This window comes from Lucilia sericata, unplaced genomic scaffold, assembly GCF_015586225.1.
Source record: "Lucilia sericata isolate MDLA Ls3-8-SP2 unplaced genomic scaffold, ASM1558622v1 Contig000018F_arrow, whole genome shotgun sequence".
Taxonomy (NCBI): Eukaryota; Metazoa; Arthropoda; class Insecta; order Diptera; family Calliphoridae; genus Lucilia; species Lucilia sericata.
This window is the reverse complement of record NW_023994057.1, coordinates 730835-758350: the sequence shown is the minus strand read 5'-3', so window position 1 is coordinate 758350 and position 27516 is coordinate 730835. Positions and strand designations below refer to the sequence as shown.

General features: G+C 28.6%; 5 protein-coding genes across 15 annotated transcripts; 3 read left to right on the top strand and 2 right to left on the bottom strand.

The window, feature by feature from the left end:
• Nucleotides 1–119: 119 nt before the first annotated feature.
• Nucleotides 120–12112, top strand: LOC119606990 (mpv17-like protein). Of its 7 annotated transcripts, XR_005231704.1 has the most exons (8): nucleotides 120–307; nucleotides 5557–5702; nucleotides 5776–5909; nucleotides 5972–6103; nucleotides 6182–6256; nucleotides 8689–8838; nucleotides 8900–8982; nucleotides 11395–11577. XR_005231704.1 is itself a non-coding variant. In XM_037960677.1 (7 exons), the coding sequence occupies exons 3-7, from the start codon at nucleotides 6196–6198 to the stop codon at nucleotides 11835–11837; spliced, it is 666 nt and encodes a 221-aa protein (XP_037816605.1). In that variant the 5' UTR covers nucleotides 5776–5909; nucleotides 5972–6103; nucleotides 6182–6195; the 3' UTR covers nucleotides 11838–12111. The 7 variants fall into 7 exon arrangements, 5 of the variants coding, with proteins under 5 accessions (XP_037816647.1, XP_037816622.1, XP_037816633.1 ...); XM_037960677.1 differs by lacking the exons at nucleotides 120–307; nucleotides 5557–5702 and adding an exon at nucleotides 11649–12111; XR_005231703.1 differs by lacking the exons at nucleotides 8900–8982; nucleotides 11395–11577 and having other exon boundaries at nucleotides 6182–6456; nucleotides 8689–8839.
• On the bottom strand, nucleotides 7377–8659 carry LOC119606939 (trypsin-1). Its single transcript, XM_037960616.1, has 3 exons — nucleotides 8256–8659; nucleotides 7846–8199; nucleotides 7377–7780 (listed from the first exon to the last, which is right to left on the bottom strand). Exons 1-3 carry the CDS (start codon nucleotides 8376–8378, stop codon nucleotides 7385–7387), a joined length of 873 nt encoding a protein of 290 aa, XP_037816544.1. The 5' UTR covers nucleotides 8379–8659; the 3' UTR covers nucleotides 7377–7384.
• Nucleotides 12113–12785: 673 nt separating the features above from the next.
• On the top strand, nucleotides 12786–15612 carry LOC119606949. Its single transcript, XM_037960626.1, has 4 exons — nucleotides 12786–12864; nucleotides 12995–13203; nucleotides 14668–14863; nucleotides 14931–15612. Exons 1-4 carry the CDS (start codon nucleotides 12786–12788, stop codon nucleotides 15215–15217), a joined length of 771 nt encoding a protein of 256 aa, XP_037816554.1. The 3' UTR covers nucleotides 15218–15612.
• A 244-nt stretch (nucleotides 15613–15856) lies between these two features.
• On the top strand, nucleotides 15857–19415 carry LOC119606930 (trypsin alpha-3). The gene is made up of 5 exons (XM_037960604.1): nucleotides 15857–16037; nucleotides 16829–17030; nucleotides 18320–18605; nucleotides 18861–19086; nucleotides 19180–19415. The coding sequence occupies exons 1-5, from the start codon at nucleotides 15965–15967 to the stop codon at nucleotides 19308–19310; spliced, it is 918 nt and encodes a 305-aa protein (XP_037816532.1). The 5' UTR covers nucleotides 15857–15964; the 3' UTR covers nucleotides 19311–19415.
• Nucleotides 19414–27427, bottom strand: LOC119606958 (ras-related protein Rab-27A). Of its 5 annotated transcripts, none has more exons than XM_037960646.1 (4): nucleotides 24859–24958; nucleotides 24472–24698; nucleotides 21457–21755; nucleotides 19414–20583 (listed from the first exon to the last, which is right to left on the bottom strand). In XM_037960646.1, the coding sequence occupies exons 3-4, from the start codon at nucleotides 21616–21618 to the stop codon at nucleotides 20056–20058; spliced, it is 690 nt and encodes a 229-aa protein (XP_037816574.1). In that variant the 5' UTR covers nucleotides 21619–21755; nucleotides 24472–24698; nucleotides 24859–24958; the 3' UTR covers nucleotides 19414–20055. The 5 variants fall into 5 exon arrangements, with proteins under 5 accessions (XP_037816574.1, XP_037816581.1, XP_037816595.1 ...); XM_037960653.1 differs by having other exon boundaries at nucleotides 24472–24589; nucleotides 24859–24955; XM_037960667.1 differs by lacking the exons at nucleotides 24472–24698; nucleotides 24859–24958 and adding an exon at nucleotides 27247–27427.
• Between the last annotated feature and the right edge of the window lie 89 nt (nucleotides 27428–27516).

Sequence of the window (27516 nt, the reverse complement as noted above, 5' to 3'; positions counted from 1 at the left end):
AGTATGTAATTGGGGGTTGAATGATGAATGAGAGCATGACGAATAATTGCATCATGTGAACGGGGTATTAGTCGGCTTACAGTCGATTTTAAGCCGCCGCCTAAAGTTTTAGTGTTTGCCGCCGCCTTTGTTATTGTATGTCGCTCAGTACGAAATTACTGCTTTGTCCGACGATAATGTAATTTTTTTGCGTTGAAACAAAATAATGTGATAAAATAAATTAAATTTATTGTAACTAACTAACTATTTATAGAATTTAATCCAAAGTACAAAATTAATTATAATAATATAAATATTTTAAATGCGTGTAAGTGTGATCCACAAAAAAGAGTTTTGCAATTTTTGAACAAATAATTACGTTATCAAATCAATGTCATAATTTTATTATCTAATACAAATATTTCCATGAAAATTTAAGGAAAAATAAATATATAGGAGAATTTAATAAATGATTTTGGAATACAAACGCATCATCTATAAAATCGATACAAAATGTAAAATAAATACTGTTACAAGAAATATTTGCGGAAGTATTTCATTAAAAAACAGCTGATGGCCATCACATGTTTGGTTTTGTTTTACTACAAATTATGACGTTATAATAATGACACTAATGTAGCGATTAAAAAACGTTAAAATAAATAGAAAAAGTAATTTATTAAATTATAAAATTAAAAAAAAAAAATCACATAATCTACGATAATGATTACTTTTTTTCATAATTGAAACAATATAGTAATTATACCACGGGCTTATTCATAATGAAAAACTAACCACTTACACCCAATTTACATGATGATTTTTTTTCGTGTTTGCCCAGACGTCTGTTTTCATGTTTGTCGATGATTGGTGTTGAGCGGTGTAGAGAAGAATGGGGGGTAAGAAAACAAACATGATTTGGGTTTTTCATGATTGTTTTTGACATTCCTCTTTAAACTCATTCGTACTGTTGATATTATGCTCATGTAAAAAAATAATTATGTCTTTTTTTTACATGAAAACATTAAAATTTTCATTAAAAAAATACTATAGCGTGTAATAAAATTTTTTTAAATCAAATTAAATGGTTTTTATGTTAAAAATTTCATTTTATTTTTATTACGAATAAGTAATTAAAAAGGATTATACAATTAAACATCAAAAAAAGACATGCATAGTTGCATGTAAAAATCACCGTATAAATGTTCATGATTTTTTGGAAGATTCTCAAAAGAGAATTGGAAAAAACAGACGTCTGAAAAGTCTTCATGTAAATTGCGCCTTACTATTTTGTTATTTTTTAAAGACAGATTGTTAATAAAGAATTTATAGAAGAAAATTTGTAGAAGAGAACGGATGAGATCGTAAACGCAAATATGTAATTAAACATCACACATTGAAAGAAAATACGGATGGAAAATTTGACAGTCGTATTTTATTCAAATGTTATACATGTAGCCACTTGGTCAATAAAATTATAGGTATTACAAGTATTCTTATTATCTATGAGAACATCCATTCCTCCTAATGACCCCCACAAATATACTGGTTTAGCTGGGTTAACGAATACTTAGTTTAGCGAGTGCGGGATTTAACGAACGGGCAAATTTTTCCATTGAGTATGTACCTTATACGAATAAATGGTAAATTTTGTACGAATTTCTAAAAAATTGTTTATAAAGTGTGGTGAAAATAAGACAAAAAGACAACTAAACTTCATAATAATCCAAAAGGCTTAAATTAATTAATTTAGATTCTAAATCCAACTAAATGGATTTAGAATCTCTAAAAAATCTTTCAATAGAAATTAAATTTATAGGTATAGGTATAAAAAATAATTTTGTGAATTAAAAACAAAGTTTTTAAAAGAAGATATACCTACATTTTAACGTAAAAATCTTTAATTAAAGAAATATTGTGATTATTTCAAAATATAGAGAGAAATGGAATTGTTTGTCAACAAAATTACTCGAAAATATAGGTACAGAATTTTACACATGGAAATAAAATCTACTTTATCTAATTTTAATAAATTTCCTTCTTGAAGTCTTTTATTTTGGTTTATTTTTAAGTTTAACGAAAAATGTTTCTATATTTAACAAACTGCAGAAAAATGCATAGAATAGGCACAATCTATATGAACGCATTAAAAATTGAACTTCCTATCTTCCGTTACCATATTTTTATCATTAAATTATGGAAAAATTGTTATTTCGTTTAACGAATTTTTCGTTTTTACGAATGGGGTTGACATTATATCTTTCGTTACACCGAGAAACCAATGTGCATACCTAAATATAAAATAAGATCATCAATGTACCCTAATTGTTGTACAATCATTTCATGTAAAAAACGATAAACGGTTCTTAGCACCGGAACGACCTGGAGTTCAACGACCAAGGATTGTCAACCCAGCCACACCGACTTTACACGTGTCGCTGCTACAACAACAACAAATTATTGTCCATATATTGAATTGTGTATAGCAGATATCATGATAGAAAAAATATTACTTATATAATTTGTGTATTCCCAATAGATCTTGTAAATATGTAATATTTTTTGTACAATATGCTGAGGTTCTTGAAGTTTAATAATTTTATACAGGTATACATATTAACAAGCGAAATTTAAGATAATTGACAAAGTCAAGATTCAAAAAATTTTTCAATTGTGAGGAAACGAACTCTTACTCTAAGTCCGTATACAAATCTAATAATTTTATGTACCATCAATTTAATCCTTTTTAGTAGTCAAATAAACCTTAATACAATAATTAACATGTGACATAGGTATGTATGTAAGTAAAGAATGTGCAACTGACTTTTTAACATGTAAAGGTTGAAACAGATTCCGGTGACATATCGTAAAGTCAGACAGACTATTGCATATGTTATTAACATTTGGTCTAAAATATAACCTACTATCAACTCCAAGGCACCCTAATGAACTGACAATTTCAACATGGACATTGACACATTTATCAACTTAAAAATGTATGGTCCTAATTTTTTTGGGCAATCGCCATTATTTCTATTTCCTAAAATGATGTTTATGTAATTATGGTTTGGAGCCCTAACTACAATTGTCGTGTTGCTATTGGTATTTATATTATACATATGTAGGTAGTTTCATATTTCATAAAGTCGTTCCAATATTACGTAACTGAACCATAAGAAGCGTTTAGAAGATACCTATCAAATGATTTTTGGGAACACTATATCTTGAAAAGAACTAATGATGGACAAACATAGAAGGAGATTTAATTTTCAACAGAACTGTAGTCATAGGACACAATAAGCGAGATATTTAAAAAAAAAACAATTATTTTTGTAACTTTTGGCCCCCAAATACAATATCGCTTAGCATACATTGGATTAATGGAACTCAAAAACGCCAAAGGGGAATAACATTAGATTAAATTTCGTTGTATATTAATTTATTTGAATATTAATTGGCATTTAATTGCAAACTCGAAAAAACGCTCTTAGTCCCTGAATAAAGATGACGCCTTGTGTCAACTTTCATTAAGCTATCTAAAATTTCCCAGTTCGCTTATTTTTTTTACTATTTATTTAATTATTTTATTTATTTTACTGTTTTATTTTTTTACTATTTTATTAATGGAAATATTAACACTCGATTTATTGCATTTTTACAATAATTTTAACAATTACTGTGGAATTGCCCAAACTTCGTGATGTGAATTAGAATAGCCTTGCTTGGCTCTTACAAAAGTTTGATATAATAATATAATACATATACTAAAAAATTTTAGCCCTCTAGCTGTTTTCGTTCGGATCTTATTTGATGATGGGTATAAAAAAATACTCATTTTGTATGGATATAGACCCTAAAAGGTGAAAACAAAAATAAAAAATTGATATAGACCATTAAACAGCAATTATTGTTGCCATTAAAAACTTAATAACTTTTTTTCAATTTTACATAACGGTGTATAAATCTATAATTTTGTTCAAAATTAATGTCGAAATCAAATGAGAAAATTATAAAAAAATCTATCACGTAAATTTTGAGAAAAGTTTATGTAAATCTTCTAAGTCGCTTTTCTCAATAACAAGTGTTTGGTGTATAGGTCAAACCAATAATATACTGACGATATGGTATCGAACTTTTATCCACGAAATGATTTAAATTTTAGTTCTGTACACCACTAATTCGTTTAAATTCGTCAAAATAAAAATATATTATTTTTAATTAAAAAGAGATTCGGTCAATTTTTAGGAAATTTAAGCAATTGATGACGTCGTTGCCTGTCCCATCATTAGAAAATTGCAACAAAAATATATTTGAGTAAAAATGCAATTTAGTGCACGCTCAACTATTGTAGCATTTACATCAGTGAACAAAAAATAAATAGTTCAGAATAATTTTTCAAATAATCGCACAAATTTATGCATGTGTATGTGCATTAAATTAAATAATTTTTCTGTATATCTTAAAATATATACATACGAATTCAACGTACATTATATGAGGTAATTTTAATGAAATATGAAATATTTAAAAAAAGCTTTTCCGAAACATTGACCTTGTTTTACAAGAAAATTACGGCCTTGAACTTGATTTTTTATTTCCTTTAAGTCTTTTGTTCATATTGCTTGTGAATGTTGTATCAGATGTGTATCAACGGAATTTAAATTAATTATACAAAATATAGTGGCGTCGATAAGTCTGTAAATTCATTGATGAATAAGCATTAAAATACAATTGTACATACATAAATACATACGTAAAATTCGTGACAATGTTAAACAAATTGCTGGAATTCCTTAAAACTACAGAAGGAGTTTTCAGGATTGTCATATAATCCAATCGTTGTTGGAATTGTATTTGAAAACGAGAAAAACCTACATTGCTTTAATGAAATTCAATTTAATACATATGTATGTATGTTTTACATTCAATTCTTTATTGAACAAAAACAAAACAACGAATCATTCATTGAGTTTCATTAAACCAATGTATGTACATTAGGCATATAACTGTTGACATTTTTGCAAATATGCAAATTGTTATAGTAAAGTCGAATAGAGCATTAAAAATATGAAATAATACACTAAATATCGTTTTGCGGACCAGAAATACTTTAACAAAACTTCTACTTAGTTTTCCCGCGATAAGCTCAAAACTACGTAATTTTTGAGACCTATTTCGAAAAGATTGCAGAAAATTGTGTTAAACGTATTGTACTGAGATCAAGAGAACCAGGTAGGGAACTGAAGACCTTTTCAAAAAAATTGTTTTTTATTTTTCTCGTATTAAGTACATTAAAACGCATCGTTTGAGAGGTATTCCTCCAAAAAAGTGGTCTACGGGACACCATGCACATACATCTGTATGACTCTCACATACATATGTATGTATATTTTTTACGTTTTCAAATCCAATTCCGAAAATGATTGGATTCTTCTAAAATCGTTTAACAATTTGAAAATGGTAAAATAACGATGAGTAAAGTTTTGTTCAAAAATTGCACCGGTTAGTTCAAACATACATGATATTTAAATTTGTTAACTCAAAATGTATTTTTTAATAATTAAAATCAACAAATAGAATGGTACCTTTAACACTTAACTTTATAAGAACACAATGGCGTGCTTTTACCACTACTCACCCCTTGATCAGAGGATCAATATCCTATGCGATCTTATGGCCCACCGGAAGTTTAATACAACAAACACTAGAGGGTAAAAATTTAAGTAAGTATACCCATTCTGAACATGAAGTTTCAACTCGAACTATGTATATAATTTATAATTTTCAAAATGACAGAAACCTATGACTATATGCGCATGTTAAGATTTAGTTTATTCGGATCTCTGTACGTAGCCCCATCATTATATGGTTGGTTTAGATTAACTTCTGCCATGTGGCCTCAAATGAATGTGAGAATTGGTCTGTTAAAGGTAAAACCCCTTACATATGTTTATACAAATATAGAAGTATGTATATTATTTAATTTATTTAGGCTGCCATTGAACAAATATCTTATGGTCCATTTGCTTGTGCCAGCTTTTTCATGGGTATGTCGTTATTGGAAATGAAATCTTTTTCAGAGGCAGTCGAAGAAACAAAAGAGAAATTTTTACCCACATTTAAGGTAAGCACACGTTAGTGGTACTTCCCCGATTGAATAAATTATTTAATATAGTTTTATTTACATATGTATACTTTTTAGGTCGGAATTTGCATATGGCCGATTTTACAGACAATAAATTTCTCCGTGATACCCGAAAGAAATCGACTTGTTTTTGTAAGTATTTGTAGTTTAATGTGGACCACATTTTTGGCCTACATGAAGAGAAAGGAACTAGTCGATCACCACGAATCGAATGTGAGGAATACAATTGAACAATAAAATTCCGTGTTAGAAATAGTTAGAACAATTTTAGTAATTAACGTACATACATACATACATACATACATACATACATATGTATGTATATAAGCAAGGTTTGTTTTTGTTGTTAAAATATTTATAATAAAGTGCATTTAATTAATTGATTAGTGTGTTATTGCTTGCAACTTTTTCCTGTATCCATTTAGTATAATACGATAAATTAGTAAAAATACCCGGCTTAGAAGCGCAAGGTTTTAAGCTCCATGAAACTACACCAATCTGCTTATTTGCATACAATAATGGTCCACCAGAATCTCCAGAACATTGACCGTTCTCAACTCCTCCAGCACACAGATTTGAAATGTGAATGATTGATTTCAGTTGTTGGCGGCATTCTTCTAAAGTGATTATTTCCATGTGTACCTTTTCTAATTCAATTGCAAGTGCGCCATTGGTCTAAAAAATGAAGAAATAAAATTCTATGGTAAATTTGCTCAAGTATTTGAGAGTTACCAATTTAGTTACCCCATTTAAGCCCCATCCTACCAAGGTTCCAGTGATATTTTCATAGCTCTCGTTGTTACCATTATCCAATTTTACTTTATATAAATTCTTAAATAAGCTGGTAGATTCTTTCAGTTTGACTAGTGCTATATCATGAATTGTGATGGTTGGATTATATCCCTCATGTTTTATTATATCTAAAGCAACCGCATATTGTGGCTGCTTAGGATTGAGATGTGTGGAGTTGTACTGAATGAGGAACTCGTCGGCCTTTTTAACGTAAGTAAAACAGTGTGCAGCTGTTAAAATCCAATTGTTCTTTATAATGGTTCCAGCACAAAAGTGTCTTTTGGATTTTTTTAAACGCAATGATACCTGCAATAAAACACTTTTAATTACAAAATAATTTCAAAATATTTAGATAGTTTTTATATAATGGATGAAAAACTGAAAACCACATCAATCCTTTAATAGGAATTTGCAGTAAAACACAAGTTATATTATGATTGTTTGTATATTATTCTATTAAACTATTTATTAAAATTGTTTCACATTTAAGGGATTTTTAGCACGAACTATTATTAAATTTCCACTTAATATTTGCTCAAGTCCTTCGGTATTGTTATCTTCATCATCCTCAGCGTCGAGAATTGTTTCCAAAATCCATCCAACATAGGCGGATACTTCAGTGAAAACTCCTGGATATGGAGGTCTTGTGCAAGGTTTACGAGACCACGAAACAATTCCAACTTGAGTACCATTCAAAAGTAAAGGACCACCAGAATCACCACTGCATTGTCCTTTGCCGCCCTCTGGCACACCGGCACAAATAGTTGTCGAATGCATCTGTACACCATGCCTGTTACTGCATTCGTCATCGTCAAATATTTCTAAATCAACTTTTTGCAAGAACTGTTGTACTACTCCACCCGTCTAAAATTGCATTAAATAATTTAATTAATTAATTTCAACTGGTACCTATTTTAACACTCGCTTACCGCGTTTAAGCCCCAGCCGATTAACGTAACTGGTGTTTTATTGTCAGTGGTGGCATTCAATTCTGGCAATCGAATGCCGACAAAATCTTTTTCTACATTAGCCGGTTTCTCGAGTCTCAACAAAGCAATGTCATGTATATATTGATTAGCTGGTTCATAGCCTTCGTGGACAAATATTTTTGATACATTTGCCAGATCCGTTGAATTCTGATCCAATTCAATGCTTCCGTACTGTACATTTATTTGACTCGGCTTTGATTTAACCACACAATGAGCAGCAGTCAAAACCCAAACGCGGTTCAAGAGAGAAGCACCACAGGAGTGACGACCTGACGATGCTCGTCTCAGAGAGACCTTTAGAGCGTTTTTTGTGAAATAAAAAAAACATAATGAGAATGTACAAATCTTACCATGAATGGAAATTCGCCAGGCAAAGCCATCGAACCATTTACAATTTTACTATCGAATCCCTCGGAATATTCAATGGCCACGCATGCAACAAGCGCCAGCAACAAGCATTGTTTGTTTTCCATTACGTTTCCAGTTAGAAATTCACTACCGTTATGATGATCTGTTACAGTTTACCAAAGGTTTTTATAAAAAGCATTTGCATTGGTGAAATTAGGTTTTAACATACAAAATTAACACCAAATAATACATGGCCTACATATATACGTAGGTACCGTTTTCACTGAAGGTATTGATAACATGAGTTTAGCTAAACTTTTCTACCCGCCCTTTTGCATTCAAACGTCTAATCAAGGTCAATGTTTGTTACCGCTTGTGCTTTTTAAAATTTATAAGGGTTCTCATGAAAAAACAAAAACAATTTCCTCATTTTAGCACAACAAAGAAGTGGTAAAATGTCTATGCTCCTACAGAAATTCAAAGTATTAATAACGAAATATCCGATTGTGAGGGGTATGATTTCCTACAGTTTCATATGGCCAACGAGCAGTTTAATTCAACAAACGTTTGAAGGAAAACGATGGGGTAAATTTATAGTTAAATAAAAGGTTTATTTGTAAAACTCAGTACCGAATTATTTTTTAAGGAAATTACGATTGGTGGCGTGTTCTGCGATTTAGTCTATATGGAGGCTTTTTTGTGGCGCCCACAATTTATGGTTGGTTTAAGGTAATTGTTTGAAAATATTTATTACAAAACTATATACATACATACATACATACATACATACATACATACATACATACATACATACATACATACATACATACATACATACATACATACATACATACATACATACATACATACATACATACATACATAATTTAACAGTGCACAATATCAAAAACTTTCACTATAGAAATACATCTAGTCGCTCCAAGCCAAATCTGGACACCTTACAAATGAAACCCCAGTTAAAAGTGAGGAAAGAGATGTGGAAAAGTCATTACAAATAAGATATTTGAAGTACATCAAGATTTGGTGAAAGAGTAGTGAAATTTACATAAGCGTGTCATTAAGAGAATGTGTTTTATTTTTGACATCCAAATATCGGATTTTTACTGCTTCTAAAAATAAGATCAGATGTAGTTCAAAGCTGCCAAAAATGAACAACATCCCTCCAATGACACGCTAATGTAAAATTCATAGGTTTTACACCCGAATTTGAAGCACTTCGGGTTACTAGTTGTGATGAAAATTCTACATCTTTTTCCACACTTTTTTTGCTGGGAATATTTGGTTTATAAAAGTAAAAAATATGAAATCGCATTTTAAGATGTGATTAAGATGTGGTTTGTAAAGTATGACATCAATTATTTTTTGCTGGGAAATGTTGTTCGAGTATCATTAGTATATTTATTAAGCTATTAGAAACAAATTTGAATTTCTTCGTTTGTAACTTAAAATAGACTAAAAAAAATTCAACTACTTCAGAAAAATGCACAAGTCAAACTTGGACTGCTGCAAAGATAAAATTTTTATACTAAGTCCTTATTTGACAGAGATTTGCTAAAACACATAAGTTTTAGAGGATTCCATAATTTCTTCCAAAATAGGATCCAGAGGTAATGTTTTCATGAAGTTCGAAAGGATTTACATAAGCTAAAATCACAGTTTGTGGGCTTAGTGTACCGTCTAACAATAAAAGGTATTTTCTCAAAAATTATTTTTTTAAATTTTGATGTAAAATATTTAATTACATAGTCTGGTACATAACCCTATCAATTATGTGTAAATATCCTTGGTCTTTATTGCCAGGAAAAAAATATATTGGTATAAAAGCAAATAAAAGCCATTCATTTTCAATATACAGTAGTTTTCGTTTATAGTTATCACTGTTATAGTCACATTAGTCATATTGTCAATTTTATTAGATTTAAATGTCTCTATCGAATTTCATATAAAAATATTGCTTTATAGTCCATTTCTGATATAAGCACTTTTGACATATTAAAAGTCATGTTATATGAAAAAACGTCACGATATTGTCACACACGAAATTTTTTTCTAAAAAAATAGTTTTTAAAGTCGCTATCCACTACTACTACAAAAAATGTATTGTAAATTAACTAGTAACTGTCCAAATGAAGAAGATTTTGTTGAAGAAAAACGATTTTCGATTAAAGAAATTTTAAATGCAGTAGATATTTTGCTTAGAGAAAGATATAAATTCAAATTTTTTTATTTAAAAAATATAGAAGATACAACTGTAACCAACATCCTCAAGCTTAAAACAAACTAGGTTAGGTTGATAGGAGGATGTATAGTACATCAAAAACAAACAAAAATTATTGATTTTTTTAAAGAATGTAAACAATATTTTTTTTAATATAATGAGTTTATGAAAATATTTCTTTAATAAACATGAATTTAATTTTTTTTATATTCAGAAAAAATTAATATACATATGTATAAGATTTTCTTTATAAGCACATTGTGACATATACAAAAAAAAATTGTTTATAATCACTTTAGCGATATAGCCCTCAATTTGTGTGCAATTAAGACTATAAGCGAAAAGTACTGTAAATATAAAAACTTGTTTCTTTTCTAAAAACTGATTTTATTTACCGATTAATATTTATGGATCGAATGGTCAACTCCGCATTTGAAATGAACCAAAATCAGTAGTTAAATTCGAATAACTTAAAACGGACAGTATATTACTGGTCATTTGGGCCTCATTTTATGCCGAAGGGCTAGGATTTTTAAATGTTTTTGATAGGGTTATGGACTAAAATATATATTTAGATATTTTAAAGAAAAATTTTACAAAATTTTTTAATAAAAAGAATTTAAAGGAAAGATGGCACTTTCATCACAATAATGGTGAGAAGACACAAAGCCCATAAAGTATTCATATGCATAAAACATTCCCCACATCATGAAAACATCCATTTCACAAGATTTGCCATTAAAATTTGTTTTACTAAGGTTGCCGGGTTTGGCTTGGAGCCAATTTTACTGATTTTTTTAATAATCTTGCTCATGTTTAATCCGTTACTTTGTCCGCTTAAACTAGACAACAAAATCAATTTTAATTAAGACGCTTATCATCGTAATCTTATCGATTCTTAGATTTCTTCTGCGATGTGGCCCCAAACATCCTTGAAGACAGCCGTCATGAAAGCAGCTGTTGAAACGATATCATACACTCCTGCGGCCATGACATGCTTTTATTTCTTCATGAGCATATTAGAATTGAAAACAATAGAGGAAGCTGCAGCTGAAGTGAGCAAAAAGTTTTGGCCTACCTATAAGGTCAGTGTAATCATACAGACGCCTTTAGTTTTTAGCAAGTTTCAGTTAATTATAATTGTTTGCCATTTTAGATTGGTGCATCTATATGGCCGATTGTAGCCACCATTAATTTCTCTGTAATACCTGAACGTAATAGGGTTCCTTTCATTAGTGTATGTAGCTTATTGTGGACATGTTTTTTGGCCTATATGAAACATTTAGAACATCATCAAATGGATGATGAAAGTAATTATTCGATAATGAAGAAAATTGAAAGCTAGTGGAAAATATTGATTAAGTATAAATTAACAGGAATACATTGTAATTTCTTGTATGTTTTTTGTTAAATAAATATCTAATAAATTATCTATGTATTTAAATGTAACATTTTTTACAATATTTTTAGAGGCATTGCTTCAATTCTCCTTTACTCACCACTTTGCAGAGTTGTATGAAAAAGTATGTTTAGTTTACATTTTAGTACGGGCTTGGCAACTCTGTTTAGGGTACAGAGACATGCGCTAATTCGACTTAAAGACAAAGCCTTGACTCCGAAAAATTTTCAGCAAATTTTCACCAAATATGAAAATACGTTTAATAATAAAAAGTTTTTGAATTGTTTTAAAAAATTTATGAATGCCGACCGTTTGCCAAAAAAAAAAAAAAATTAGCAATAATTTTAAAAATAAAAACACAAATTATGTTTAGATTAGAAAATTGTATTATGATACAAACATTTTTGACAAGTATTAATACAGTATTGTTGTCTGAAAGTACCTTAACCAAATACTAACGCTAAAACAATAATAAAATAGTAAAAAATAATTCAAAATACAAACGGCCCAAACTTCGTTATATTGACTACTTAAACTATGAGTATTTTTCTTTGAAAAACATTTGTGTTTGAGCTGATTGTTGCTTTTTTAATGACAATTTTCAATTTTTTTCATGCAAAATCCAGTCTTGTAATCATCACTCGAATTCCGTTTCTATTTAATATCGTTAAAAAATTTAGTTGAATCGGCTTGTAGCCGATTTTAACCCAATGATATAACTTTTAGTGTAAACCACCGCCGTCGTTAATATTTATTTGTCGGCACAGGTCTCTGTTTAGGGTGTTGTTTTCTTGCTTGACATTTCTCGACGCTGTTTATTGTATTATTTCCAACTTATTTTAATTTTGTGAAAATTTTTATAAAATTTGATATTGCAATAAAAGATTGGATAAAATGCATAATTTTCGAAAGCAGCCGTCGACGGACACAACAGAGAATGGAACAGAAAAGAACGATTATCCACGTGCAACAAGTAAGTTTTAAAAATTAAAAAGTAATTGGAAACAATTGAAGTGTGACGACACCTACTCTAGCAACATAATGAGAATTCTTTAACATTTAACATAAATTATATTTAATTTACTTTTTTGATTTTGTAATAGACGGTGTCGTGTTTGGAGCTATTATTACATTTGTGGCTTATTTCTTTATGATGATGTCTTTCTGTTCTCCCTATTGGATTGAGTCTTATGAGGAAACCCGTAGCAGCTTTAAAAACATGGGACTATGGCAATATTGCTTTAAGGATTTTGTTTACCCCAATTATCAGTTTCAGCGCAAATTTACAGGATGTCATAATGTTTTCAGTCATGTAAGTTTCATTTAGTCTTCTCCCATTTAAAATAAATCCGTATACATAAAATAAAAATATATTACCTAGTCGCTTACACCCGACTTTATATTATACGTACATACATATGTATATCGTTAATTGGAATCGCCACATGTTATTTATTAAAATTTACTCCTTGTATTCCTAAATGAATAATAAAGATATTGATAAAGGCAGGGCTACAAGTTCAATATCCATATATTGTGTTATTTTCTATATTATCAAATTTTTTTGGATGAAAACATGCTAAAAAATAATGGCATAATAATAATAATGCATTATTTTGAGATTTTCGCGGTATTATTTCAGTCATGTGTGTATATACCACAAAATAATGTGAATACTGGCGCGATTCCATGTATTCATCATTCGTTTTAAATGGGTAGTGATCGGTGTTATCATATATCAAGTTTTCCCTTTTTTGAAATTCAAAAAAGTTTTTAAGTTTTATTCCAATAAAAAAAGGTTTTGAAAATTTATACAAATTTTAAATTTTTTATTTTATTTATTCAATAAATAAGTTTGAATATAAAAAACTCTTTTTTACCATTAATAAAATAATATTTTATACCATTAATATGGGAGATATTCCTAAAAACTGTAAACATTGACCGGTACAGATGACTTTTAATTTCTTAGATTAGAACTTAGGGAAGCAATGCACATACGTTATTGTAGACATTTTGTACATTGGTTCACCGTACTAAGACAAGTTCACGCAAAATTCTTCTTCAAAAAATATATGGCAACATTGGTAGTGATCTAAATTGAGCAACATACATACAGTACAAAAAATGTCTGCTTCCAAATAACGGTAACAATTCCATCTTTTCTATTTGTTGTTTACTCTCTTAACTTAGAGTTTCCAAATAAGCAACACTTCGTTCCAATTTCTATTACACAAAATGAAATATTTTATACTTGCTGGAAAAAATTAACATTTTCCGGGAGCACAAAATGCAACGCAATGAAATAACAGCAAATTTATGATTTCTATTGTGTTTTTAATCAAATTTTCTTGAAGATATTTACAACACGAGTATTATAATAGTAGAAACTATCATCTAATAAAAAAGACAAGTATTAATGCTCTAGAGGATAAGAATCCATTCTTGAAATTGGAAACAGATAATATTCATCTTTGGAAAACTACCACTCTTAAAGACCATCAGACTCCAGCTTTGCAAATATGGGTTACTCTATTGGAGTTTACATTGCTCACGGAAGGATTAATAAAGTGCTATTTGCTTGGATTCACAAATAAATAAACAAATAAATATAAGAGATGGTTTCATTACCGTTATTTCGAAACAGACGAAAGAATATTTTTGCATGTCATTAGTTGTTTTCGAGCTATAGAGGAAATTCATGGGGTATAATAAATAATTTGATTTCATATTATTTATTCCTTAATCATGTCTTAATTTTTATTTTTAATTGCAGGAGTATTATGTTATACGAGAATGGCTTTTGCCGGGTTGGTTGATGTCTGTTCAGGCCTTTGTTACTTTATCATTTATACTGATTTTTATTGTTTTGGTCATTTTGGCCTTAACTATTATTCGATTGCCATTAAAAGCAGTATTGCAATATGAATGGTTGCTCGTTCGAATTTCATACTTGTGCACTGCGATTTCTTGTAAGTTAAAATGTTTTTTTTATTTTACATTGTTATATTTATGTTTTGTTTTCTTCCACTTTTTAAGCTCTGTTTATGTTTTTGGCTGTATGTATATTCGGAGGCTGTGCCTATCGACGCGATTGGTTAATGTATCCTAAATTTAACGTTTTGGGATGGTCCTATGCTTTAGCCGTTGTAACTTTTATTTTATTGGGATTAGCTGCCTTAATACTACATCGTGAGTCTCGTGAGGCATATGAGATGCGAGGTGAACAGAAGAATTTGGTCATGCAAATGGAAATGCAAGAACCGGGCTATCAACCACCCAGACACCATCAGAGTCAGTCAAGAAGTTTACATGGTTACATATAAAGTTTTCTTATTGAAGTTTAAACACGAGAAACATTCCATTATTTTACACTTTTATATAAAAATATTTAATTTTAAAAAGAAATTCGAATCCCTCGGATGTCTTTAATACCGTCCATTTACTTTAAAACATTAATATTTTTGTTAAAATATTTGCTCATTTAATACTTTTTTCATTTTAAATTTGACTCAAAAAGTGCCTTAGAATGGTAGTTAATATTTAAGTACATATACATATTTTTATTAATACTTTAATTTGTTCAAGTACATATCGTTGTATTGTAATTCATTCTTAATATTAATCGAAGATTTGCCGTCCAATTACACAGGTCCCTCTCGAATATTTTTATACATTTTTATTATTATAAAATTATAAACAAAATATAAATACAATTTTTAATATAAATAAAACAAAAATGCATTTTTAATATATGAATTGTTTAACTCTCTTACTACATTATTTTTATGATTTTTTATATTACGTTTTCAGCAAAATAATGATAAGATTTCCTTTTATCACTTTATGAATACTTTGTCAATAAATTACGTTTCATTTCGCTCATTCAGCATGTTTTGAAATTGATTAGTTTTTGATTTATCAATATACTCATGCATCAATATCAACAGTTTCTTGTTAAAGTTCAATGTAATAACTTTGTTTTCAGTTAAAAGGTATTCGTCAGAAAGAAACGTTGTTAATGAGAAAAACACTTGAAAAATTGGGAGTTATAAAGTTATTAATTACAGTAAATGTTTCAAAATATACATAATATGTTGAGAATTTTAAAAAGTTTTTTAAAAATCTTCAATTTAATTGTTACAAGTATGTGAAAATTTAGTGAACAAGAAAAAATTAATTTAACTTAATGTATAATTCTGAATATTGCGATAAAAATATAAAAAAATACTATGTTGCATATCGTCACCTGAAATGCAAAAGGGCGCAACAATACTTTTTCAATATTTTACTGGAGAGAAAAAAATCTAAATAAATTTAAAACTATTGTTATAAAAATATATCTTTCTTCCATTATTATATCCTAACATCAATTTCAAATTTTTTGTTGGTATTCCTTTTTGCATTTCAAGTGACGATATATGTACATACGTAAGAGAAAAGCAATAGTATATACATACATACGTAGTATTCTTCTTCAATGGATGTTTGTTTTTGACATATGTATGTATGTACAAGTATTATTTAATATCAAGTGAACAATACTTTTCGGTGTTTTCATGATACATTGCGATCAATCAAAAATTCACATAATTCAAGAATTAATAATAGAATGTATTGTTATATTTTAGTCAACAATTACAGGGAATTCCTGTACCTGCATATCTATACCTTATCTACCGTAATATTCATGACATTAATAAACGTTAAAATTTGCTGAATTGAAAAATTATTGATAAGATTCAAATTATAATTTCCTCTTTTCATTTTTGTGTAATAAAAATGCATAGAACATTTAATTTCATAAATATTGTCACATGAAATCATTTTCATCTGTTCTTACTATCGGAATTAACATTTGTTTAATAAAAAAATTGAAATTCTAAGTTAATGAATCATTGATAAAATTAAACAATTTATTTTCTATATATCTATAGTATGTCTCATAGTAACACCCTCGTCAGCGGGTCCACCTTCACCAAGAATTATTAACGGGACAGAAGCTACTGCGGAACATGCAAAATTTCAAGTTTCCATAAGACTGAAACGTTACGATAATACATTTGGCAATGGACACATATGTGGAGGTGCTCTTGTGGGACCCAATAAAGTCTTAACAGCCGCCCACTGCCTTTACGAGTAAGTAATGTGAATAAATAGAAGTGTTTGTTGTAATAATATTTATAAATATGTATGTATTGCCTTGTTTATATAGAATCCCAATAAGCAAAAACCATCTGGCCTACTATTCATAGTACTAACCTATACTCATGGTGTCATGGGTATCATATGCCCTACTATACTTTCCTACTTGTTTTTTTTTTTTTTATTTTGCTACCTAGGACTTTTACATAGTGATTTTACAAAATTTTTTGAAAGATAAATTTTATCAAATATTTATCTCTGCTATTATTATTAAATAGGACATGAATTCGATATTAATTTTTGGAAATATAGACATATTTATTTTTTCAATAAATGCTTTAATTTAATACTTTTGTGAAAATTTTTGTTTTCTATGGTATCTTAGGTACATATCAAAAGTGTTAGCTTGAAATTGAAAAATTTTTAAACGAATTTCAAGCATTCTTTGTATTTTGTAATGCTAATTTGTTAAACTATTGCAAAATTTATATATGTATTTTTACATCACCTGATAATAAAACATTCATACATTATTTTTTGCATATTTTTAATTCATCTATTTTATTAAAATAATTTATTAAAAAAAAATCATAGAAGCAAAACTTTAAAAAATTTATAAATTTCACACATTATATTTTATTAAACGTGTTTTGAAATTGTTATGTTTAATAACACTGTACGTAAAATTTCAACTTTCAAAAAGACAGATAAACGCCGAAACACGTGAACTTAATTTTCGGTCGTAGAATCTAGTGACATACTCCGTTTTAAAAAGTTGGGTCAAAATCGGAAGATATTTCATTTTAAAGTTTAAACTGTTTCTGAGGTGATTTTTGATTATTTAAATTTAAAAAACAAAACTCACGCATATAAAAGTAAATAAATCATGAAACTAGAGTCTATTTGAATTATTATGCATATATGTATATTTAGTTATTCATGATTAGTTCGTATGTCTATGCGTGAAAACTTTTTCAAAATTTAGAAAAATAAAATATCACCTCATAAAAGTTGATACTTTAAAACGCAATATCTCCCGATTTTGACCCAACTTTTCAAAACGGAGTATGCCACTAGATTCTACGACCCAAAATTAAGTTTAGGTGTCTCGGCGTTTTCTGTGTCTTTTTGACATACTTACAGTGTAATTAAACTTTAATTTGACAATTATATTATTTTGTCGAAAAATTTTTTAAATATTCTACAGGTTTGAATTGATGTTTATTGGGATGTATTGTTGTACTATATTTTTGTGTTAAACTTTTGTTTATGGTTTCTTGTAGTGCTGATAAAAAACGTTACCGTAAAGCGAGAGAATTTGTTGTTGTTATGGGTACCTTGAATCGTTATCAACGTGTTAATGGCACTATTGTCTCGCATGTCAAGTCTATTGCATATATGAATACATTCAGTATGGATACCATGCGCGATGACATTGGTTTAATGTTTTTAAAAACAGGCTTACCGGAAAATAAAACCCATCTAACAATCGCTCCAATAGCCTTGGCAAATACATCCACACCAGCGGGAGTATCGTGTCAAGTATCAGGATGGGGTAAAACGGAACGGGTAAGATAAGGGAATAATTCGTAAAATTTATGTACATATATTACATATTTTTTTTAATCACTAATTTACCGGAATTCTTGATTTCCGGGTATATTAAAAAATTTGTTAAACAACAGTATTGGTGCAGTTTTTATTAAAGTTGTTGTATCAGAATAATAAAACAAAAATGTTTGTGCTTTTTGTTGGTTCAATTTGAACTTCAAGTGATCTATGCCGATTATATATTTAACATCTATGCAACATTCTATATTATAGGGCTCTTTGTCGCCGACATTACGTGTTGCAAACGTATCAACGATATCAAAAAGTGTTTGTGCAATTTCATATAGTAGTGGTTTATATGATGGCATGATATGTGCAGGTTACATTTTAGGCGGTACCGACTCGTGTCAAGGGGACTCGGGCGGGCCATTAGTATTCAATAACACCTTAATTGGTATTGTATCATGGGGATCAGGATGTGCACAGCCAGGATATCCAGGTAAAAAATATACATCTACTTATTCCATATTTATACAAAACTTTGTATATTTTAAATAACAATTTACTTTTTGCCAACAAAATATGTATGTAGGAGTTTATGCTGACGTCCGCTATTACAATAAATGGATTACGGAACGCAATTTGGCTATAATTAAAATGCCCGTATACTCAATTTTAGTATTGACAACGTTTATATCGTATATAGTAAATTCTTTTAGATAATACATAAATTTATTTATATTATAATTATTATTGTAGTAGCTTTTTATAACTACATATATATGTCCTAAAGGGTTCAGTTGTAATAAATGAAGACATAAAAAAATACACAATAAAAATATTTTATTTAAACAAATCTTTTAATTTTATATAATTTTAACGAATATACATAAAACACTTACGAATTATTTAAATAAAATTATACATACAATTTGTGTTAAATACTCTACCTTGCACTGAAGAAATGGCAAGGTGATGATAAACAATTTGTTAAAAAGTTATTTTTTATTATGTATGTGAACCGTTATGGTAACATTTTGTCATTTTTAAGTAATAAGAATTATAGGCAATGATATAAATTCGAATAAAAACAGCTATAACATTAATTTGATATACATATATTTTTTCCAAATTGGAAAACCACAACACGTTGCAATGAAATAACATTATTGCATTAAACAGCAGCATAAATATTAATCTTAACATTAAACAATTATTGTATCTGTTGAAGTGTCAATCGGTGAGTACCGATCAAATATATACATACATTTGTATATACCTGACACCATCGTGACATTCATCTTTTTCCAGTCTTTTATTATTGGGCAATAGCAGCTCTTTGGTGTCAGTAATAAAATATGTACAACATTAAAAATATTGAGGTCTTTATAGTTTCGAATGTTTCAAAAATATTCGAATGTACGAAATCATGAAGACATTTCAAAAACCATTAACTAATATTATGTATTTAACAACCACAAGTATTGTTCGCATTTCGAGCATCGTTCGCAGTTTCTTGGTCTTTTTGGAGGGCTAATTTCAATGTTTGAAAACTTGTTAAACGGGTTTGAGTCATTAAACGAGTCAATTCGGAATTTTCTACTGAATTCTCCATGCGATCCATTACACGACCAACGAGTAATTCGACAGCTTGACGAATATTGTAACCCGTACTCGCACTAGTTTCGATATATGTTAAATTGTAACGTTCAGCAAATGTAGTCACTTGCTCCCGAGATACGACGCGATATGTATCCAGATCACATTTGTTCCCACATAGAACAACATCCGGTTCTTCGGAATATGCATGAATTCGAAGTTGTTCTAACCAGTTTGTTATTTCTAAGAAAGACTTTTCATTAGTTAAATCGAAAATCAATAAAAAGCCCATGGCATCTCTATAAAATGCTGTTGTAAGGGATCTAAATCTCTCTTGTCCCGCTGTATCCCACAGCTGCAAATGTATGCGATGATTTCGACCTCTGGAAGTGTAGAGCTAGCAAATAAAAAAAAAACAAAATTTAGGATTTTCAAATTGCATTCCATAGCATTCGATATATATATATATATATATATATATATATATATATATATATATATATATATATATATATATATATATATATATATATATATATATATATATATATATATATATATACTTATATATATATATATCTACATAGGTACTTTTTATAAAAACAACAAAAATTAAAATACAGTGGGACTACGATTTCCGTAATGGTCGGGACCGGAACCATTCTGTATAATAGATTTTCCCGGTTAATTGAGTGCCAATGTTGGCTAGTTTTTCAATAGAAATTTTTATTAATTAATAAATGAATATGTACAGTATTGTTCGAAACCTAAGCAACTTTTTTTGGCATTGTATACAAAGTGCTATATTTTCTATTTTAACTGATTTATTCAAAATTATATAATTGATAATAATATTATGTGTCTACATTATAATAACAACAACAAAATTTTAATTCCATTTCGATGTTAGTTACAAGAAAATAATAACTGAATTAACTCCATAAATTGTTAAAAAATAATATAACTTTGCTTATAATCGCGGATAATAGAGGTAATCACGGTTAAATCATGCAAGAAAATTTAAGTCAATGCAAAATAAAATAAGGTCGATGCAAAAAAAAAAATTATTTTTCCATCCCGGATAATTGATGTTGCCGGATAATCGAATCACGAATAATAACAAGTTAGTAACAATTTTTGCAATGACCATAATTATTGTAACCCTAGTATAGAATTTTTGGATCAATTAAACCAACTGAAATTATAAGGATCTAATTTTAAAATAATATTTAATGAAATGAAAATTTTTTTCTCCATAATTTTTACTTACCACTCTTTTTTCCCGGAAATCAATGCCCACTGTTGAGATAAATTGCGAATGAAATTGTCCATCTGTATATTGATAAAGGAAACTTGTCTTTCCTACACCCGAATCTCCCAGTGCCAGAAATTTCATTAAATAATCATAATCAATATTGTTTGGCAATAACATGTTAGTAATTATGATATACTGATGGTATGAGTTATAATAATGATGATGATGAATGCCACAAATTGGCGATATTTTCCTGTCCAACGATGAACGTTACTTTATAGTAGTTTGAGGCACCAGTGATGCAGACGACAAAACTAGATATTTAAAAAATTACAAAGTTTACACAGAAAATTTTTTTTATTGAATTCGATTTATTAATTTTATGCATACCCAGCAAAAAATAATTGATGTCATACTTTACAAACGACATCTTAATAGCATCTAAAAATGCGATTGCATACTTTTCGCTTTTATAAACCAAACATATCCTTACAAATGAAAATACAGTTAAAAATGAGGAAAGAGATGTAGAAAAGTCACTACAAACATCATATTCGAAGTACTTCAAATTTTGATGAAAAACCTATGAAATTTACTTAAGCGTTCCTTGAAAGAATGTGGTTCATTTTTGACATACAAATATCGGGTTTTTACAGCTTCTAAAGATTAGATGTAGTTAAAAGTTGTCAAAAATGAACAACATCCCTCCAATGACACGCTAATGTAAAATTCATAGGTTTTTCACCTGAATTTGAAGCACTTCGAGTTAATAGTTGTGATGAAAATTCTACATCTTTTTCCACACTTTTTTTGCTGGGTACTTTTTTCTGTGTATGTATATGATTATTTGTAGGTACAATGTACATACATATGTTAGTTTATTCGGACATAGACTGAATTGGAAGCAATGAACAATAAGCAGCAGACAACTAAAGAGGTTATTGACTTTTAAACAAAAACGGAAATTAAATTGTATATGAATGTGTGTCTATGGCATCGATAAAGAGGATGTTTGAGTTATAAACCTACATAAATCAACTGTCAAAAAGTCTACTTACTTATGTTATGTATGTTAATGTTTAAATTGGTTACTTATTTAAAAGAAAAAAAAAAATTAACTAAATAAATGTAGGAAGTGTCATGCTGGAAAGATTTCTTTTGTACGCCTCAAAGGGAAGTATTTATGTGGATTTTGATTTTTGAATTTAAAATTGAAAATATTTTACAAAAACGAAGAAAGACCAATTACATATTCGCATTCATTTTGAATTATTAAAAAAATAAGAAATCAATATTACTTATAAAGAATTAATTTTCTTGGGAATTAATTTAATGCAACATAAAGTCAAAGAACTATAATTAAACATTAACAAATTTGAAGGTGAATTTACAATTTTGGTGAATTAATTCTAAATATGTAGAATATCGTCCTTTATTTTAATACATACACAAAACAAATCAAGGTTGGCTACTGTTACCGCCTAGCCACCGTAACCACTAAAAAACCTCTTCATCGCTACTTCCTTTACCGCTAAAATACCGTTACCAAAATAAACAATAAAAAACTTAATTTTTGTGGTCCAAATTGTCAACTATATTAAAAAACGTAGTTCCATAGGTTCCTGGAAAATGCATTTTTAAAAAAGCTTGTAAATATCCGCAACTAAATTAAACTAAATTCGGTAGTTATTATTGCCTAGAAGTGTTATTGTGTTATAACTAACATCTGTTAAAAATTTTTGTGAGTCAAATATAACAGCAATATAAATATCAAATATTATTTTTTTTCCATGCCGTCTATCGAAATAAGCAAAAATGCCGTTACATCTAAGATATCAATATATTCGATACCCTATATTCAAAAAGTGCTAAATCAATAAAGTCTAGTTTTCAGGAAAGCAAAAAAACTATTTAATTCGTGAAATATTACAAATATTTCTTCCATAATACGTTTTTAACATCCTTACTAATTCTTACCTATGAAAAAATTTTAATATTTTGCACATTTTAGCGACTTATTTAAGATAGCACTTTTTGGTCGACAAAAAAACAAATATTTGTTCTAAGTTAGCATGTTTTGTTCAAAGAATAGAACAAACATTTCTTCTAATAATATACGTTATTTTATAATTTTATGAAATGTTTTTTTTAAAGGGATATAAGTCAAACCAGTAAGTCCAATAAGATGCATTTACACCATTTAAGTAGAAAAACTCATGTCATATCTGCTTGTTTACTATTCCTTATTCTCAGTACAAATATTTTAAATTATGGAAAGTTTTTGAATATAAAAAGTACCAATATTTTTTGAATAATACTCCATAGTTTGCACATTTAAAGACTTTTTTTAATCAAAATTCTAAATTGGAACCATAGAATATTATAGATCTTAGTGTTATAAACGATTTCTGAAATAACTTTACATTTTTCGGAAAAACATTATTTAAAGTCTAAAACTGGCTTTATATACAAATATATAAATGATCATATCTTAAAAACTATACATTCAACTTATTAATCTTCACCTGTTTTGTGTTCAGCATGTTCATCTTGTTAATATACAAAATAAATTTTAAATAAATTTGAAGTTTTAAAAAAATGTTGTAAAATTTGTATGGAAGATAGCACTTATTTTCTTCAATAAAAATTTAACTTTGAGATAGCATATTAACAAAAATTTTTGTTAAAAGTGCAAAAATTACTTTTTGGTTTCAAATTTATACCAGAAGTGGATCATGCATTGAGGAATCCTTTTGCATCAAAAACTCACTTTGCCCAAAATTGAGTTCGCACTTTTTGAATATAGGGTCACGATATGTATGTATTTGTATCTACATATGTATCTTTCTTGTTTCCTTTTTCTATTAACCGCGTAATTAATTTGTTTCAACTTTTAGTTCTTATTGTCAATTACTTTATTTTATTGTATGTATTACAAATAACGAATGAATTTGTTATATAATTATGATTAACTTTTAATAAGATTTTAATAAGATCAATAATTGGAAACATTAGTTTTTAAATAAATACCATTATAGTGTTGATGATGTTTTCAATTATAAGAACATTGCCGTTGTAAACATCATTGAAAAGGACAATATTCTTTACTTTTGTTAATCACTTTTTGTCAACACTCCCACACAACCACCTACGAACACATATTTAATATTTTAACCAAAAAAACCAGCAAAAGTCTTGTGATTTGTAACAATTTCCAAATTAATATTAAATTGCTGTCTTTTAAGGACCAATGTTTTCTATTGAATTTAATTTAATTGTAAAAACATTTTTAACAAATAATAAATCATTAAAAATGTCGAAAATGTATGTAAATTGTCAATAAAACATTAATACATAATAGAATTATACAGAAGAGGGGTAGTTTTTCGTTATCATAAAAATATGCACCACACACACCACTTTCTAACATAACTTTGTAACGTTTTTATTTTGCTCCATTACGAAACTGAAACACCCACACTTCTCCGCCAATGTGTGACCTGTTGCGACTGACTGCTGAAAGAAAACTAAATTCACTCAGCTGTTTTTGTAAATCGTGTGTCGAACTAACGAGGCAGAAAATCAACTTCAATATCCTTGAAAGTATTTACATACAAATTTACACACACTCCCCTTAACAGATTACTTTTAATATGCATGCTTTACAATTAATATATAGATTTATTTCCATTTTGAAACTCCAATAGTTTGGCGTTTATCCAAGTTTGAGGTATAGATTTTTTTTGTCGGCGGTTCATGGTTTCGGAATTATGACATTCCAAATACTGGAAAAGTACATATGTACATATAATCATTGAGGATATAATCATTGCTCCCGGCCGAAGGTCGGCTATTCAGAAACAATTTTTAACTTATATGAACGTAATGGTACAATCAAAAATTTTGGGATACAAAAAAGATGCTTTTAGGTAAGCCGGTGTTGAATATCTCAATAATCTTTAAAATGAAATTCAATAAAATATAGAAATTGATGAAATAACATAAAGAATTATTTTAAAAAACGCACTAAGTTGTCTTTCAAAATCTTTAACTGCCAAAGGAGAGCGACTTGTATCCAAGCAAGAACCATTTAAGTCCTCATTTATCTTCTCCAAAGTCCATATACGAACTTAAAAGAACACTGTTTAAATTAAGACCTCTAAACACACCTTAGGTTGCTTTTCGGTATTTTCCAACTTTTGTTCGACTTTTATTTACAAAGTCAATTATTCGACCTTTTCTTACAAGATAGTCGACTTTACGACTTGTGATAGTTCTAAAGAACAACATATGTATAGTTATTTAAAATTATAACGTTTTAAGCGCCTCGGCAACACATAAATTGGTTGACTCAAACGGCAAGTTTTTTTAATGGGTTAGTAAAAAACTCACCGCATATATACCCTGCCAGCAACTCAACTAACTTTAAATGCATTAAAACCCGACTTTTTCATCAACTAGTTATGGTTGATTCTTGGATTATTTTTAATCCAATAGCCAACTGACTATTTTAACATGGCGATGTCCTACGCAGTAGTCAATTGTCCGACTCTGCATGACTTTTCAACTAGCTTAAAGTTAGTTACTAAAAAATTAGCTTAAAGGTAACTCTTTATTAACTAACTTAAAGTTAGTTGCAGAAAAGTCAAGCAATAGTTTTCTTTTGAATTCCCTACTGTATTAATTAATTATATTTTAATTAAATATATTTAAAATTTAACTACTAGTTATCTAAATTACATTTCGCTTTAATACAAGTTATGATATTAGTTCGTTAAAATTAATAGACATCAGTTTTCTGCAGGGGAACTAATAATAACACCGGTATCCATAAAATTATGAATGATTTGTTCATTATTTCCATGATTCCCATTGATCCAAATCTAAAATAAATTTTAAAATGTTATGTGTAATGTTAACTGTTAATGTATTATATTATAGTATTAATCAGCAGAATTTAGAATTTAGGGACCGAGTTTTGAAATATTTAACCTTTTATAATTAATTTTTCCAATTTACTGACTCTAATTTCACAACGTATAGAAGAAAATGACAAAAATGTAAAACAAAATTCCAAATAATAAAGAAACATGAGAAAACATGTCGAAACAAAATGCTCTCCAGATAATTTTGGGGTACTCCCGCATTATATGATAGTTAGCTTGTAGCTAGTCTTTAAAAGTCGGTTGTTTACGTTAATAAATACCAAATTTTGGAACATTTCTGCATTACATTGTTGTTCGTTTATAGTCAGTCTACTAAAGTCAACAAATAAAATCATAATAATAGAGAAACAAGAGAAAACATGTTGAAATACAATTAATTCTCTCCAGATAATTTTGAGGCACTTCTGCATTACATTATAGTTAGCTTGTAGTTAGTATTTAAAAGTCGGTTCTTTACGTTGCCAAATACAAAATTTCGGGACAGCTCTGCATTACATTGTAGTTAGCTTATAGTCAGTCTGTAAAAGTAAACTAGAAGTGAATTTTTCTCGTAGTCGAATACAAAATTGCTGGCATGGTACATGTGAGGTTTTTTCACTAACACAATCAAAAAACTTGCCGTTTGAGTCAACAAATTTGATGTGTGGCCATGTCGCTTTATGATAAGCAAGAAAAAAAAATAAAAGAGAAAAAGAAGAAACATATAAAAAAAGAAAACAGAAATAATTAAGAAGGGAAAAAATAATATCAATATGAAATATTAAAACAGGAAAATTAAATGAAAGACATAATTAAGTAAAGCATATATTGACATCGTGTCTTTTTCCTTCTAAAGGAACATGGTGTAGGGTATAATTACCGTTTAAGTTGAATGGGTCGATAACTATCACTTTTAAGGAAATTTTACTATTATTTAATAAATAATGTTAAATAATTTTCGACATTCAAAATAAACACCAAACGCAAAATCAAAAGAACACTTGAAAATGTTTAATTAATCAAAATTATACAGATATGGCAACTCTTCCGTTTACTTTGACATTTAGTAAATTTATGTAGCTGTCTCTTTTCACTGCAGCAAACGTTATTTCATCTTTCTTGTATTCTTGTTTTTTTTTTTTTGTGCGTT